Below are 17,186 nucleotides of genomic sequence, written 5' to 3'. Positions count from 1 at the left end.
ATTCACGGGGAAAGGGGTCATAGGCTCCCCTTGGTCCAGCGAGGCCTGGGGGGTGAGCAGGAAAAGCAGAGAGCCTCCCTCAGAGCTCAGTGACTAAGCACTGTGCATCTCCTCTATTGGAGGGACGGCGCCAGCACTGAGGTGGGCACAAGAGGAGCAGGCGGCCCCCTTCCTGACCTCCAGGAGCCAGATGGGTTCCCTAAAGACTAGAAAGAGAAGACCTACACACGCTGAAGTCCAACCTACAGCAGCACCGGTTAATGGGGGATGGAAGGAAGTGAGCAGCAGAGAAAAGGAGAAGATGCTGTTCTTGGAAGCAAAACCTATTATCAGATTTGGAGGCTGCTGATGATTTGCTGTGTGACTTTGGACAAGCAATTTCCTTCCACTTGGGCCTCCTTTTCCATTTTGTAAAGTGAAAGGGTGGACTTAAAGGGTCCTTTCCAAGCCTTAACTCTATGGTGCTGGGGAAAGGCTGGCCCTGGCACCTGGCTGGTGCTGAGGTGGCAGCACCCTGTCCTGGGCACTGTGGGGGGAGACAAGGATTCTCCAAACGTTGATTAAGCATCAATTCGTGAGAACCGAGAAGGCAAGACAGAGAACGGAATGTCCTCATAGTCGAATGCCGCTTCTGCCCAATAGAGACCCCTGGGCGAGTCCCGGAGCCCCTCAGTTCGGGGCCCCAGGTGTCTCCCATACCGAGGTACTCTGACGGGGCGATCTGCATCGCTAAAGAGAATGCACCCCCTGGGGCCCTCCTCTGTCAATGTCATCCCAGGTGCCCCTCCCCACCCCCTCCTGCGCAGAGCACAGTGCTAGGCTCTGGCGAGGAGGTGGAGAACAAAGCCTCGGGCAATGCTAGGGATCCTCAAACCCCAGCATGTTTCTGTTTCCAAGTCGGGTGTCTTCGTGCCTGTTCTGGCTACGGTCCCGCACCCTGAGGAGGGGCTGGAGCAAGGGGCGCAGGGGGAAAGACAGACCCATCAATCAGCTAGACATCTGCCGGGCGCCTACTGTGCGCCTAGAGGGCGGCGGGAGGCTGGTCCTCCCTGGGTCTGGGAGCGCAGTGGGAGGGCCCCCGCCTGGGGGAGGTGGCCAAGGCCGGGCCAGGCCCCGCCTAAGGCCCCGCCCCCGACCCGCCTCGCCTGAGCTGCCTACCTTCAAGGCCCCGCCCCCAGACCTCTTCGTCTGCGCTGTCTGCGGCTCAGGCTCCGCCCCCAATAAACACTGCCCCCTCGCTCAGGCCCCGCCCCAGACTCACCCCTGGCCCTCTGCGCCTGCGCCGCCACGCTCACTGGCCCTGCCCCCGACCTGGTCCCGCCCCCATATCCTCCTCCCCGACGCTGCCCGGGTCCCCAGGCCCCGCCCCCAGACCCTCCGCGCCGGCGCTGCTGCCAGGGTCCCCGCCCCCGCCCCCGGCCCCGGCCCTACCGCCGCCGCCGCCGCCACCGCTGCCGCTGCAGCTCTTTCTCAGGGATCCCGGCTGCGCAAGCCCGCCCCTTCCCCTCCCTCCTTCCCCTCCCCTCCGCGCTGTGGCGGCTGGAGCCCGGAGCGCCCGGCGACAGCCCCGGCGACGCAGCAGCAGCTGCAGAGGCGCACCCAGCCCAGCCAGCAGGACGCTCCGAGCCCCCCGGCCCGAATCCGGCCCTCGCCCCCGGCCCGACTCGGGGCTGGTGGCGGCGGCGCTGGGCGCCCGGCCCGGCCCGGCCCGGCCCCGGCCCCTGCCCTGGCCCCGGCCCCGCTGAATGCATGAGGTTGATGCTCCTCTGCTGCACCTGGAGGGAAGAACGTATGGGAGAGGAGGAAGGTGAGTGCGGGGCTCCGCCCCTCCCCCTGCTTGGGGAGCACTGCGGCTTCGGCTACCTCCCCGCCCGGCCCCGGGGCTCCCCTGCCCGGCACCCCACCCTACTTAGCTCCCCTATCTCATTCATCTTCCTGCCCCTCTAGGGAGCCTCTGCCCGGCACCCCACCCTACTTAGTTTCCCCCATCTCATTCACTTCCCTTCTCCTTGGCCCCCAGGGGCGCCCCTGTCCGGAGCCCTCACTCTGCTTAGCCCCCCATCTCATTCACCTCCCTTCTCCTCCCGGGCCGCATTCAGAGCCCGTCCCCTCCAGCATCCCATCCCGTGCCTCCATCCCCAGCCCTCATTAACCTCCTCCCTGTGTCACAACCCCGTCTTTCTTTATCCTCCAACCCCAGCCCCTCCGATCCTCCTCCAGCCTCCCTTGTGCTGGCCCCTGCCGGGCCACTTCTCCCCAGCCCCTCCGCTACCCTAACCATCTCCATCTCTTTATCCCCTCGAATGCCCTAACCACCCCCCATCTCCATCCGTGAGGCTGAATGGGAGTATCCTGTGAAGAAAGACCCCTGCATTGAAGTCATGGGACCACAGCTCCAGAGCTAGGGCAGCCCAGCACCCTCTAGTTCAGCCTCCTCATTTTGCAGATGAGGAAAGCCGGTCCAGGAAAGTGAATTGACTCACTCAAGGTCATGCAAGTAGGAAATGGTTTGAATCCAGGTCTTTAGACTTCAAATCTGGTGTTGTCTCCACACCACACAGAGTGCCTCCTCCATCAGGTGCCTGAATTCAAATCCCATCTCTGCTGCCTGTTTGACCTTGGGCAAGGCCCTTAACCTGTCTAGGCCTCAGTTTCCCCATCTGTAAATTGGGGCAGTTGGACTAGAGATGATCTCCAAGCTCTCAATGACCCTTTGATGTCCTTAAGCATCCCTATTCCTTTCACCTCAATTTTCCTGACTGTCCATATCCCTATCACGACCATTCTCAATGGTCACTCCTTCCCCCTTTGCTTAATCCTGTCCCTATAACTCATTCCTATCCCCAAAGATCCCAAACAGCCCTTTCTCTTTAAGCTGCTCCTATTATTTCCATTCTTCTTCCTCTCACCTCCATCCCTTCCTCCCATCCTGCAGCCCATCCTAAGCATTTCCTAAATTGGGGGAATCAAACCAATTAGATGTCCCCCAGGCCAACCCCTAACTATTCCCCATCCCTTAAACTAATCCCCATCACTCTATCTCACCTTCTCCTTCCAAAGCAGTCTTTCCCCTCTCTCAGGTGGTCTGCCATCAGGCCTAGGATTAGAGCCATTTTCTCCCTCCCTCTCTTGATCCCTATCTCAGAGTCCCTTCTCCTCTGCCTGGATAGATTTCCACCCTTGACTAATTTCTGGTGGCCTCTCCTTTCCCCTGACACCTTCTTGGCTTTCTGTCCCAGATCACTCTTGGTCTCAACCCCCGATGAGAGAGGGAGTTGGCCTGTCAGCCTAGGACTCGTTCTGGCCCAGCCTCTCATTTTCCATAGGATCTCTCTGGACCTCAGTTTCTGCCTCTGAAAATTAAGGGGTTGAGTGAAATTGTATCTGAGATTCTTCCAGCTCTGACATTCTGGGCCGTGGACGTGCTCCACATGTTGGCAGGCAGAAGGTTGCCTCTTGTGGGGGATTGGGCAGAGCAAACCTATGACGTAGGTGAAGTCAGGGCATCCCTGGCTTCCCCTTTCGGGGCCCTTTTCCTCCGTCTGCCATTCCGCCTTCCCTTTAGATCCAAGATGCTCTGGCTTTCCTCTTATCAAACCAAGCTCTGGAAAAAGCTGAGATGAAAGTCCCTTTGCACCCTGTTGGGATTGAGGGCCAGTCTGCCTGCCTTCCCATCCTGGCACCTCACAGGGGAATGGGGGGCTTTGGTCCCTTGGGGGATGAGAAGGATGGGGAGTCGGGCCTTAGGAGCAAGGGACTCTTCTGATTATCCTCCATGGCATGGAACCTTCATGGCCCATAGGGCTGTGCCTGGTTGGCATCATAAGATCAGAAAACTAAGAGTCCTTAAAGATCATTCAATCCAAACCCCTCATTTAACAGATGAGGAAACCAAGGCACAAAGGGGCTAAGTGATTTTTTTGAGGCCTCACACAGATTGTAAGCTCTTAACCTTCCATCTTAGAATCAATACTGTGTGTTGGTTCCAAAGCAGAAGAGCAGTAAGGGCTAGGCAATGGGGGTCAAGTGACTTGGCCAGGGTCACCCAGCTGGGAAGTGTCTGAAGCCAGGACTTCCTGTCTCTTAATCTACTGAGCCCCCTAGCTTTCCGTTATAAGGTAGATTTTTAATCTAGGGCAATTTCCATTCTTACCCAGAGGACCTTCCAATGTGCCTCTCTTATCACTGCCAGCCTCAAATACTCAAATTCTTTTGTAACAAACAGGGCATGTTTCTAAAGGCAATCAGCCTCTACTGTCGAAGGTTCTGCAAAACCCACTGAAGGAAGATGCAGGTCATCACATAGATTGAATTAGGTACACTCTGGCTCCCCAGTCCATTGTCAGAGAAAATCACTTGTGGTGTGCCAGGGAGGCTGGGAATGGGGACATTTGGCATGACTTTGAGCAAACCACTAATTCTGTGAGCCTCAATTTTCTCATCTGTAAAATGGAGGAAATCATTCTTGCTATGCTTATCTTGGAGGGTTGTGAGGCATCATTAAGAGAATGAATGTTAAAAAAAAGGTCAGCAGGCCCTTTCCAGCTCTGACTCGGCAATCCCAAACGTCAATTATTATTATTTCCTTTTCTGAACCACAGGTTCCTCCTCTGTAATGTAAAGGGATTGGCCCGATTGATCCCCAAGGACTCTACCAGCTCCATCATTCTGTGGCCAGTCTATGGAATGACTAAGCATAGGAGGAGTCGCTGGGAGGAGATGCTCCCTTTTCCCCCCATTTCTCCCCCAAATTCAGCAAAGAGGAGCCTTCTGGGGACCTCAAGGCCCTCAGGCTTATTCTCTGACTTCCCTTCTCCCAGCTCAGGCTGTCCGTGGGAGCTCGCCCAGGAACGCCAGCCGAAGGTCGGCCAAGGATGCGCCACAGGCTTCTCTCCCCTTTCCCACAGCCTGCAGACGAGTTAGAGGCTCAGAGACCTCAGAGGCCATCTAGTGTGACTTCCTCATTTTACAAAAGGAAGAAACTGAGGCCCAGAGAGGAGGTCTGACAAGCCCAAACGCTCCCGTTCCACAGCCTTCCCTTAGGGATGATTCCAGGGGCCTGCCCGAGGCCCAGGGCCCGAGAGCTCCCGAGGGGCATTGGGTACCAATCACGCTGGCCCTTCTTGGGATGGAGGAACAGGAAGAGGAAGAATGGGGGCACTGGCCCTGGGAGAAGCCTACCCCTGCCTTCATTTCTCCTCTTTGTCAAGGAGAACCTAAACCCCAAAGGCAGGAATTGTGTTGTTTCTGTCTGGCATGTGGTGGGCGCTTCACAATGCTGACCGATGGACTGACCCCCCCCTTCCCCCACCCCCCACTAATCCTCTCTGAAGCCCACGTCCAGATGGCCTCCTCGCTCCTCTGTTTAGTAAAGGACCCCGCTTGGGCCCAGCCTGGCATGGGCGGGGGGAGGGGCGGGCACCGTGCCAGGCAGTCGATCCCTCACGCCATCTCCCTTCTCTCCCATCTGCTCCACCCCTTACAGGAAGTGACCTGCCCGTGTGTTCAAGCTGTGGCCAGAGCATCTATGATGGGCAGTACCTCCAGGCCCTGAATGCTGACTGGCATTCCGACTGCTTCAGGTAGGGAAGGAGCCGGGGACGGCGGGAGGGGAGGACGAAAGAAGTTCTGCTGGTAGACCGGGTCCAAGGATTCCCGGCAGAGCTGGGGCCGTGTGGGCTGGGCAGGGACCACCTGTGATCGCTTCGATAGAGGGAGCTCCCAGGGAAGGAATTCCCTCCACCAGGAGAGCCTGGCATCCCTGATTTGCAGTTTACAGTCTTGGAAACTTTCCTGGAAGGGCAGCTGGGGGCACAGTGGACAGAGCACCAGGTCTGAGATCAAAAAGACCTGAGGTCCAGTCTGGCCTCAGACACTTCCTAGCTGGGTGGCCCTGGGCAAGTCACTTAATCCCAATGGCCTAGCCCTTACCACTCTTCTGTCTTAGAGTTGTAACTAAGACAGAAAATAAGAGTTTACAAATAACAATAATAATAAAAGTTTCCTGAAGCACCAAAAAGTAAAGTGACTGGTTCAGGGTGGGCCAGAAATAAGACTTGAACCCAAGACTTCCTGAGTGAGGCCAGGAAGCCAGTCACCCCCCACTCCATACTACATCTTGAACGTTAAATAAAGGCCTCTAAGCCAAATGTTTGGAAAGTCATTGGGATGCAGAAAGGAGGCTGGATTTTGAGGCAGGAGAGCTGAGCTCTCAATGAATTCAGCCACAAATTCCGTGTCAGGAACGTTCTCTTCCTAGGTCTCAATTCCCTCTTTTGGAGAAAAGAAGATGGACTAGGTGACCTGTCAGGTCCTCTGGTCAGGGGCTGGGATATTCTGGAGAAATTGTTTAAGGGGATCACTCAAGTTAACATTTGTCAAATGCTTTACAAATTCCCTATATATCCATGTACGTGTGTATGGGGGGAAGAGAGAGAAGGAGAGAGAAAAAAGGGGAGAGAGAAAGAGAGAGAGGAGAGAGAGAAGGAAAAAGAGAGAGGAGAGAGAGAGAAGGAGAGGAGAGAGAGAAGGAAAGAGAGGAGAGAGAGAAGGAAAAAGAGAGAGGAGAGAGAAAGGAGAGAGAGAGAAGGAAAGAGAGGAGAGAGAGAAGGAAAGAGAGGAGAGAGAGAGAGAGAGAGAAAGAGACAGAGAGAGGGAGAGGAAGAGAGAGGGGGGAGAGAGGGAAAGAGATAGAGAAGGAAAGAGAGAGGGAGAGAGAGAGAGGAGAGAGAGAAGGAAAGAGGAGAGGAGAGAGAGAGGAGAGAGAGAGAAGGAAAGGAGAAAAGGAAAGAGAGGAGAGACAGAAGGAGAGAGACAGACAGAGAGGGAGAGAGACAGAGAGAGGGAGAGAAGAAGAGAAACAGAGAGAGGGAGAGAGAGAAGGAGAGGCGAGAAGGAAAGAGAAGAGAGAGAGAGGAAAGAGGAGAGAGAGAGAAGGAAAGAGAGGGGAGAGAAAGGAGAGAGAGAAGGAGAGAGAGAGAAGGAAGGAGAGAAGGAAAGAGAGAAGGAAAGAGAGAGAAAGGAGAGAGAAAGAGAGAGAAGGAGAGAAGGGGGTGAGAATAGTTGTGATTATTTCAGCTGGATAGCTGACACATCACACTGTAGCTAAGTCAGGGGGTTAGGGGGTGCCCTGGACCCCTTTGGCAGCCTGGTGAATCCTAGAGACCCCCTTCTCATAATCCTGCTCTTTAATGCACCACATTGAAATGGTTATCAAAATATTTTTTTAAACCAGTTCACGGGATGCAGCTAGGTGGCTCAGTGGATAGAGAGCCATTCCTGGAGACAGGAGGTCCTGGGTTCAAATATGGCTTCAAATACTTCCTGCATAACCCTGGACAAGTTGTTTAAGCCCCATTCCCAGCCCTTATCACTCTTTTGCTTTAGAACCAATACATGATATTGAGTCTAAGACAAAAAGTAAGAGTTCACGGGGCAGGTTGGTGGCACAGTGGATTGAGAGCCAGCCATAGAGACAGAAGATCCTGGGTTCAAATCTGGCCTTGGGCACTTTCTAGCTGAATGACCCTGAGCAAATCACTTAACCGTTGTTGCTTAGTCTTCGCCCTTCTGTTATTTGGACTGGAAGGAAAAACGTTCACAGACTCCAGGTTAAGGACCTTGGAAAGATATGGGGAGTGCAGTGGGAACGAATGCAGAATGGCCAAACCTCCATCTGGCCCGTATTAAACCAGAAAAAGTCGCTCGTGGTGTGCCATCAAGCTCTGATGGGAGAGAGAGAGGTTGCCCGCTGGTCAGCCGCCCCCTTCCGCACAAGCCCGCTGGGGTCCTTCCACTCTCCGTCCCTTGTCCAGATCCTGGGCATTCTGGCCTTGTAGGGATCCTCTCGGCTGGAGCCACAGTGAGGATGTGGCTCAGGCTGACCTCCGCCCCGGCTGTCCGGGGCTCCGGAGGGAGAGAGTGTAGCCGCCCTACTCTCCCGCCACGTTCCTTCCGATCCAATCCAAGCCACATTTATGAAGCGCCTACCATGCGCCAGGCCCTGTGGGCACAATTAATTAAATTAATAAAAATTAAATTATGGTGAATAAATTAATGAGATGAATGGATGAACATCTCTTCCTGAAAAGAAAGCCCACCCCGGCCTCCGTGAGCTCACGGACTGAAGGGCGGACGCTCCGCCAGGCCCTTCTCTAGTCCCCCCCCCTCACTGATCGAGGCTGTCCCCGACGGTCATTTGGCCAGCTCTGAGATGCTGGGATCGGTGTTGGAGAGGGAAGAAGCAAACAGAAATCAGAAGGACCCGCGTTCCAGTGCTGCCTCCAACAAAGCGTGGCGGCAGGGCCCTGCCACTTAGCCCCTCGGGGCCCCCGGGAGCCCCGCTGGAGAAGCTGGGACGCTGGGCTGTTGGGGGTGGCTTCCACGCTGGGACTGCCCAGGCCTAGGTCAAAGCGTGAGCCCGGACCAGCCCAGGGACTGCTTTCTGCCTCTCCTATTCCCAGCCTCTGGCAACTAGTCTAATACGGGTTTGTGGACTTGGACCCCAAACTCCTTCGAGAGGTGGTCTTCTTCCTGGGGAAGCTGAAATGACAGGCTCCTCGGCCCAGAGCTCTCGCTTTACAAAGGGGGAAACGGAGGCTCCAAGTCACCTGGGGCCGGACTGGAATCTGACTCCGGACCCTGCTGAGAGGGACTTTGTGGCAGCAAAAAGCGGGTTCTCTGGCTCCAGTTGGGTGCTTTCCCCACTCTTCTCTCCGTGTGGTCCTGGGCCCTCTCTGGGCCTCAGTTTCCTCATTTGTCCTATGAAGGCTGAGAAGGATTAAATGGCCCGTCCAGCGTTCTGTGACCTCTGACCCTCTGGACACGTCTCTCCACCCACCCACAGCGGAAACTCCATGCTGGGCCTGCAGTACTGAATTCCTGCGTGCTATTGGCGAATTCTTTACTAGACCAAACTCCCATTTTTGTGTGTGTGTCAAATGGTTGGAAGAGACTCTTTTTCTTCCATTTTATTGCCTCCGTTTTTATTGAATTTAAAATATCTGTAACTTCAGGATTCTTAGCCTCTCTGGGACTCAGTTTCCCCAGGTGTAAAATGAGAGGGACTAAGGGGCCTCTCAGCGCCCTTCTGGATGCACCCCAGGTCTGACCTGGGTTCCTTGTACCCCCCTAAGCCTCATTAGGATTAGCCTCTAGGGTCAGGGACGTCTCACTTCACTAGGCAGGCCTCAGTTTCCCCACCTGTAAAATGAGGAACTCGGCCTCCTGGAGACGAGTGACAGATCAGGCAGTCAGAGAAACAGGATGGTGGGCTGGTCAGAAGCCCTAAAACCTCGCTGACCACAGGAGCGTGCGGGCATTTTCAGGGTCTCTCCTTGGACTGGGAAGGGCGCAAGGGGGACCCCTTCCCCACCCGCTCTCCTTTCTCCCATCCCTGCGGCCACACTAGCCCCACCCCCGGGTGCGTGGCTTCTGGGGCATCCAGACCTGGGCTGGGGACGGAGGGGGTGGAGTTGTGAGTCCTGACCCCGCCTCAACTTCCTCTTCGGTCCCCAATTCCCCGGAGGCCGCAGCCACTGAGGATGCTGGCCTCCACCCTCAGGAGGACTTACTTCCTCGCCAGAGCCAAGTAAGTCAGAAGAGACCCTTGGCCCCCTCCCGCTCCCGGCAGGGCGGCCTCCGTGGGGTTCTTCTGTCCAGGGTACCCGGGCCCTTCCTCGGCCCCCGAGGCCTGGGATGGAGGGAGGTGGGAGCAGGGCCCCGGTCTGAGGAGCCGTGGGGAAGTGAAACAGGGCCAGCTGGACGAAGGACGCAGGCCTCGTGGGCCGGCCCTGCTCTGACAGAAGCCTAGCGAGCTCCATCTTCTCTGTGAGTCATGAGGGACTGAAAAGAGCTCTGGGGCCGGAGGCAGGGGCCCTGGGTTCAAATCCCACTCTAGGCAAGTTGTCTGTAAGATGAAGGAATTGGCCTCGATGGGGGGCTCCTCACCTGTGGTCTGTGAACTTTTTTAAAAAGTATCTTGAGAACTGCATGTCGCATCATTCGTTTCCTCGGCGATTCTCAGAATTTTATTCATTGGCAAATATGATTCTGAGCCAGGGTCCACAGGCTGCTGCCAAAGGGCACCCTCAGAAAGACCCCCAGACCAGATGGCCCCTGAGGGCCTCCTGGCCTCCCGTCATCTCTGCAAATGAGATGGTAGGACCAGCGGAGATGTTAAGTTCTAGGATCCCTCCGGAGGCACAGGCGACTCTCTTAAAACTAAGTTCTTAAAAAGAATTTTAAAAATTAAAAAAAATTAAAAACGAGGTTCTGTGTGACCCTGGGTAAGTCACCTACCCCCCCCCCTTCCCCCCAGCCTAGCCCTTACGCTCTTCTGCCTTGGGATCAGTACACAGTATTGAGTCTAAGACAGAAGGTAAGCCTCCAGGTCGCAGACGAGCTGTTGACGTGGGCCTCCTTTCCTGCTGGAGAGCCTCCGACCCCCATTAATTCAGAGCTTCTCCATCCAGGCCATGCGTCTGCCTGGCAGGATGCTCGGTGGCCCTCGTTCCCTCCCTTCTGGATTGGAAGATAATCAATTTCTCTCATGTTCCCCCCAGAGCCTCGAGATTGATCGTAGACCTTAGGGAGTCCTTAGTCTGACCCTTCATTGAATGGGAAGGGAAACAGAGGCCCAGTTTAGAAGGGAGGAACCCCAAGCTGGAAGGAGTAGCCCCTCCTTGTCTCCAGCCCCAAGGCTCCTTCTGCCTGTAGGCTGGCCTCACGCCAGGGCCCTCGGTGCTTCTGACCTTTCCTCTCCTCCTTCCCCATTCGTTTGATGGTTATTCTTGGCCAAAGCTGCCTGGCACACTTGACCGATATCTCTTTGGCTGCTGAGCCTAGAGCATCTCCCATCCTCTGGATGGCTCACCCCACTGGCTCTAGGGCCAGCCCCATGCCAGCTGCTGCTTCTCCTGATCAGGGTCCCCTGCCAGTTCCCTCTTTCTGGAAAAGATGGAGGTGCTCAGAGGCAGGGAAAGGACATACCTTCTTCCCCATCACCTTGTGCCCATTTGGAGCATCTCCCTGCTGGAGACCACTGTTTGTTTGTCAGCGGCCAGGCTAGTTCCTTGGGATTTCAGAGCTTTTTATTTGTTTATAAACCCTTGCTTTCTGTCTTAGTTAATCCTCTAAGACAGAAGGGCATTGGTAAGGCAAACAGGGTTAAGTGACTTATCCAGGGTCACACAGCTAGGAAATATCTGAGGCCAGATTTGAACCCCCAAATCCTCTGATTTCAGGCCTGATGCTTTATCTACTGTGCCTCCCAGCTTCCCCAGAAGGCCGGTCTTTTAAAAACAGCTTCTCCTCTTAAGGAATTTACTCTCAACTTGGGGGAAGCAGCACAAACATAGATAAATAAATACAAAATCATAATTTTGGAGAGGAGAGCGCTTTCTGGGGGAATCATGGAAAACTTTGTAGATGAAGGAACCTTTGATCTGAGTCTTCAGGGGACCAGGGTTTCCTGGAGGCAGCGGGGAGGAAGAAAGGTATTCCAGGGTCTTGAGAACCACAGGAGACAGAAATGGCCATAGGATAAATAGGAAGTGTGGCCGCAGTGTCACGGGCATCTCAGACAAGCTGGGGAAGATCATGAAGGGCTCCCTAGGTCAACCAGAGGAGTTTGCCCAAGACCTTAGAAGCCATAGGAATTCCTGGATTCAGGGCGATGACTGATGTGGTCAGACCTCTCTCTGCTTTCAGGACATCTGTGTGGCAGGTAAAAGACAACTTGGAAGGAGAAGAGGCTAAAGTTATGCTCTGACCGTCCAAGTGAGAAATGATGGAATCCTGAGCTTAGTGATCCCCTCCATGAGTAGAGAGAAGGGGGCAGCTGGGAGACAGCTTGGAGGGATGAAGGGAGGGATGGAAAAGAGAGACAGGGCTTGGAGGGATGAGAGATGGGGTGAAGAAGGGAGACAGGGCTTGGAGGGATGGGATGGAGAAGGGAGACAGGGCTTGGAGGGATGAGGGATGGGATGGAGAAGGGAGACAGGGCTTGGAGGGATGAGAGATGGGGTGAAGAAGGGAGACAGGGCTTGGAGGGATGAGAGATGGGGTGAAGAAGGGAGACAGGGCTTGGAGGGATGAGGGATGGGGTGAAGAAGGGAGACAGGGCTTGGAGGGAAGAGGGATGGGATGGAGAAGGGAGACAGGGCTTGGAGGGATGAGGGATGGGATGGAGAAGGGAGACAGGGCTTGGAGGGATGAGAGATGGGGTGAAGAAGGGAGACAGGGGCTTGGAGGGATGAGAGATGGGATGGAGAAGGGAGACAGGGCTTGGAGGGATGAGGGATGAGATGGAGAAGGGAGACAGGGCTTGGAGGGAAGAGGGATGGGATGGAGAAGGGAGACAGGGCTTGGAGGGATGAGGGAAAGGATGAACACATGAAGGTAGGATTGCAGAGAAGGGCTGACCAGTAGCCTCCAGGTTTAGCCTGACTCACAAAAGGAATAATCTGCCTCCTAGGGATCCTGGCAAAGGGTTGCCTAGTAAAAAGTGCCACCAGGCTGAGATACAGGAAACCCTGGGTTCCATGCCTATCTCGGACCCTTATTAGCTGGGTGTCAGAGGGCTTGACACTTCCCTTTCTGACCAGGTTTCCTTCTGGTGGGAGGGCTGCTTCTAGCACCAGAAGGAGATGCCTCAGGTTTTCCCTGAAAGCCTGCTGTGGATGGGGGCCCACACTCCTGTGTTTCACATTCGATTTCTCAATGTGTCCTCACTGTCTGCTTGAGGGGGTGGGAAGAAGGGGCGGCTGGCTCTGACGTCACCCTGGTCTATCCTGGCTGAGGGAACCGAGAAGAAAGACTTTTAAGTTGAGTTTCTGAATGTGGAGGCTTCTGAGCTCCCTGGATTTCAGAGATCACAGGGCTGGAGGCAGACTGGTACCAGGGGGCCTTTGGGTACATGGCATCTTCCCCTTCTTTGTAAACTGAGGCACACAGGGCCAAGAGGGGGCTGGAGTTCTCTTGCTGTTATTCCTAGAGGGGCTGAAGGAAGCCTGGCCCCAGGGTGGGCACTTTGCTCCTGCCCCCTCAGAGAGGACTTCCAGGAGAGCTGGACATCTCCCTGGTCACAGGCTTGGGCAGGGGGAGCTCAGAGGGACAAGGCTACTTGGTGTAGGTGGCCTCTGCTGGGGAGAGCCCAGTAGGGCCTCACAGTTGTTAATGGGGTTACTGAGTGCCCCCCAACAAACATACTGGCCCTGAACAGCCATTGGCCAGTCCCTGCCCCCCTCCAAGTTCTCTGCAGAACTGTGGGATGACGTCATGGGTACTGGGTGGGGGACTCCCAAAGGCCCCATTTCTTCTCTCCCCCTCCCCCAATGGCCAGGGTTGGGGCACACCTGGCTCACTCTCCCCGGGGGGAGGGGGCAGCCCCAGTGCCCTCCCTTCTCCCAAGCATCATCTTCCTGCTCTTCTCTCTTGGGCTCCCCCCGCCCCTTACAGTGCAGGACTGGTGCCTCCCCTCCCCCTTCTCTGCCCTGAAGTGGGGGAGGGGGGCTGGCTGGGCCAGGCCTGGGCAGCCTCGCCCCCTCCCTTCCCCTCCCCTCCCAGCCCCATCTGCAGCCCAGGACTGCGGCAGCTTCTTCCCTCTGTCTCCTGGGCTGGGGGGGGGGGGGGGGGGGGAGGAGCAGGGAGGTGCTTCAGCTCCCAGACAATGAGGAACTGGCTGGCCGCCTCTTAAAGGGGCAGCGTCACCATTGCTGGCTCCAGGATGCCGCAGTCTCTCCAGCCTACCCTCTCTGGCTCCCCCGTCCTTTTCTCCCTCCTCCTTCTCTCCTTCCTTCCTGTTTGGCCAGACAGCTCCCCCTTTCTGTCCCTCTTTCCCCCAAGCCTTTAGAATTCCAGTTCTGCTGCTTACCCAGGCCTGAGCCTCGGGGGTCCTACCCCAGGAGAGGGGCTAGGAAGTTGGAGCAGCCTCCTGAGCCCTGATGTCATCAGCCCGGCATGCTGGGATGGAGCTGAGCTAGGGCAAGGGCACATCCCTCCCCATCCTCCCCAGCTGCCTTCTTTCCCCACCGTTGTACCTTCATTCAGCTTGATGCAGGTTTAAAAAAGCAGGCTGAGCTCTGCCCCTGACTGGCTGTGTGGCCTCTGGCAAGCCTTTGAGTGACCTTCCTGGGCCTCAGTTTCCCCATCTTGTACAGGGAGGGGTTTGCACTGGATGGAGGGCCTCTGAGGCCCCCTCTGGCTCTTGGGCAATGACACTCTGTTGAGATGACTTTGAAAAGGCCCTTTCTGGGTCTGACTAGAATGTGTGGTCCCACCTTGCTCATCCCTGTGTCAGAGGCCACATCCTCAGGAGCAGCCCCAGCAAGCGGTCCTCCCCTGAAGAGCCCCCGAAACCTGCTGCTCGCCCTTTGTGACTTCTCTCTCATCGGTGGCGGTTTATCTCTGGACTAAAGTTCTTTGTTGCAAAATACGGAGACTCAAGAGCTGGGGCTCTTAGCTGGTTTTTGTTTGGTCTTCGGGTCGTGGGCCGCGTTGACGACCTGTTGAAGTCTGTGGATTCCCTCTCCAAGTCGTGTTTTTAAGTGGATGAAGTGAAATCCACAGGATCACAAAGATAGAAATACAACCATCAACGTATTCTGAAAAAAAAAATTCTTCCAGCAGCTGGGTGGCCCAGTGGATAAAGAGTCAGGCCTGGAGAAGAGAGGTCCTGAACAAGTCACTTAACTCCCATTGCCTAGTTCTTACGACTCTTCTACCTTGGAACCAGTACTCAGTATTGCTTCCAAGACAGAGGGCAAGGATTTAAACCACCACCACAAAAAACCCAATCCCAGACTTTGTGCCATTTCTGCAGAGGACCTCGGAGGTCCCTTCCATCTCCAAATCCTATCAGGGGACCAGGAGTGCATTTAATCCTGGATTGGGCATCAAAGGACCTGGGTTTTAATCTAGTACATAAGTAGGTAATTTTCATACCGATCTTTTAACAGCTCTGAATTTCAGTTTTCAGCTCATGGATGTAGAGCAGGAGTCTACCTCAAAAGACCATTAAGTCCAAGCCTCTCATTTTACAGATGAGGAAACTGAGGTCAAGAGGGGCTTGCCCAAGGTCACACAGCTAGTAAACATGGTCAGGATTTGAACCTTGGTCCTTAGTCTCCTTTTCCAGCACATTACTGTAGAATTAAGAGATTGTATTAGATATTCACTCAAGTTCCTGAGAGCTCTAACTCCTATGGTCGGTCCTGTGATTAGATGTTCTCCTATGTCCCTCCCAGCACTAAAATTCCATCATTTTTATCTAGATTCTTCCCCATTCCATTCCCAAATACAGTCCAGTTCTGAGGCTTCTGTTTTTCCCTTATGGTATAAAATGCCAGTGTAGACAGTGAGTGTCCCCCTTCCAAAACACTGGTAAACTAAACCAGAAGACCCTGCTGCTGGACAGTGGTTCTTCTTGGAGAGTCTGCATATGAGGGGGTGCTAGGGTGGAAATGGTCCAGAGACAGATACCCATCCTAGTCTCCTTGTCTCCCGCCCAGGTGCTGCGAATGTGGTGCCTCCCTCTCCCACCAGTACTATGAAAAGGATGGGCAGCTGTACTGTAAGAAGGATTATTGGGCCCGCTATGGCGAGTCGTGCCATGGCTGCTCTGAGCAGATCACCAAAGGGCTGGTCATGGTGAGTTCCCCATCATACACACACACACACACATACTATTATCTTGGCATCTGACCTATCTCTGGATTTCCCTCCCCATTTCTGTTACATGCTCAGTGTAACAGAATTTTTCTTGTCCATGCCTGGCCCTGCTCTGACCTGCAGTAAAGTCCCTTGTCTTCATGTCCATAGGTTGCCTTTCGGAATTTCAGATCTCTGAAGGGCTGACTTAAATCTCACTCAGCCTTCTCAGAGTTCTTGGCCTCTAAAGAAGGGCCCAGGTCCCATTTAAATTTTGTAGCTCTCCCAGTGCCTAACAGTGTTCTGCACTTAATAACTGCTTAACGAAGGTCTATTGGATGGATGGGTGGATGGTTGGATGAGTAAATAGATAATTAGATGAATGGATGGATAGATGAATGAATGGATGGTTGTATGAGTGGATGGATGGATGGATGGATGGATGGATGGATGGATGGATGGATGGATGGATTGATGGGCACATGGTTAGATGAATGAATAGATAATCAGATGGATGGTTGGATGAGTGGATGGTTGGATGGATAGATAGATAATTAGAGGGATGGGTAGATATGGATGGATGGATGGATGGATGGATGGATGGATGGATGGATGGATGGATGGATAGTTGGATGAGTGAATAGATAATAGGATTGATGGATGGATAGATGAATGAATGGATAGTTGGATGAGTGGATGGATGGATGGATGGATAGATGGATGGATGGATGGATGGATGGATGGAGTTTAATCAATAAATCAGTGATTGTAGAGGTTGAGAAAAGTATAGAGGCCCCTAACTAGGAGAAAGGCAGAGAAGGCAGACCATGCCCAACATGGGGAGAAAGGACTCTAAACTTTTGTCTTTTCTTCTGTGTCTCTAGGTTGCAGGGGACCAGAAGTACCATCCAGAATGCTTCATTTGCCTCACATGTGGGGCCTTCATTGGGGATGGGGATACCTATGCCCTGGTGGAACGATCCAAACTCTACTGGTGAGTTCAGGCCTTGTGCATGACCAAAAGAAAAGGCCATATATTCTAGCCCTGACTTTGCTAACAAGTACCTTTTATATCTTTAAGCATATCATTTTTTAAGCCACCATTTTACCCCTCTGTGAATTGGGGATGCTGGACTGGATCTTTGTTTTGCCAAACTAAGTAGTAGTAGTTTCTCGGTGTCCGAGAATGACAATTGTCTTTGTGCGTTTTCATCTACGGTGTACCCTCCTATGGCTTTGGAGTCCAAAGACTGAGGCGCAAAGTTTGTGATACATGGGGCATGGAACACCGGTTGCCAAACTAAGATATGTTGCAAACTAGTAAAATACCTCATCTTCCATGGCCCCCTGTCCTCCCCATTCAGTCATCAACAAGTATTTATTAAGCCAGACTTAGGACACAAGTATAAAGAATGGAACAGTCTCTCCTTAAAAAGAGCTTGTATTCTAATGGAGGAGACAAGTACCTGTAAAAATATATAGGGGCTGGGCAGTTAGGTGGCTCAGTGGATAGAGAGCCAGGGTTGGCTTCTGGAGGA

General features: G+C 54.1%; 1 protein-coding gene across 2 annotated transcripts in view; it reads left to right on the top strand.

The window, feature by feature from the left end:
* The first annotated feature begins 1,453 nt into the window (after nt 1-1,453).
* The window catches only part of LIMK1 (LIM domain kinase 1), a 33,664-nt gene continuing 17,931 nt past the window's right edge, over nt 1,454-17,186 (top strand). The window contains exons 1-4 of one of the 2 annotated variants that reach the window (XM_056819754.1): nt 1,454-1,807; nt 5,486-5,582; nt 15,510-15,648; nt 16,533-16,642. In XM_056819754.1, coding sequence (XP_056675732.1) covers nt 1,750-1,807; nt 5,486-5,582; nt 15,510-15,648; nt 16,533-16,642 — 404 coding nt within the window. In that variant the 5' untranslated portion in view covers nt 1,454-1,749. Of the gene's footprint in view, nt 1,808-5,485; nt 5,583-9,485; nt 9,590-15,509; nt 15,649-16,532; nt 16,643-17,186 lie in introns of those variants that run through there. The other variant, XM_056819755.1, reaches the window with a different exon arrangement.

The sequence above is a fragment of the Monodelphis domestica genome, chromosome 2, assembly GCF_027887165.1.
Source record: "Monodelphis domestica isolate mMonDom1 chromosome 2, mMonDom1.pri, whole genome shotgun sequence".
Taxonomy (NCBI): domain Eukaryota; kingdom Metazoa; phylum Chordata; class Mammalia; order Didelphimorphia; family Didelphidae; genus Monodelphis; species Monodelphis domestica.
Note: the sequence above shows the minus strand (reverse complement) of the source record. Positions and strands in the feature narration are given on the sequence as shown.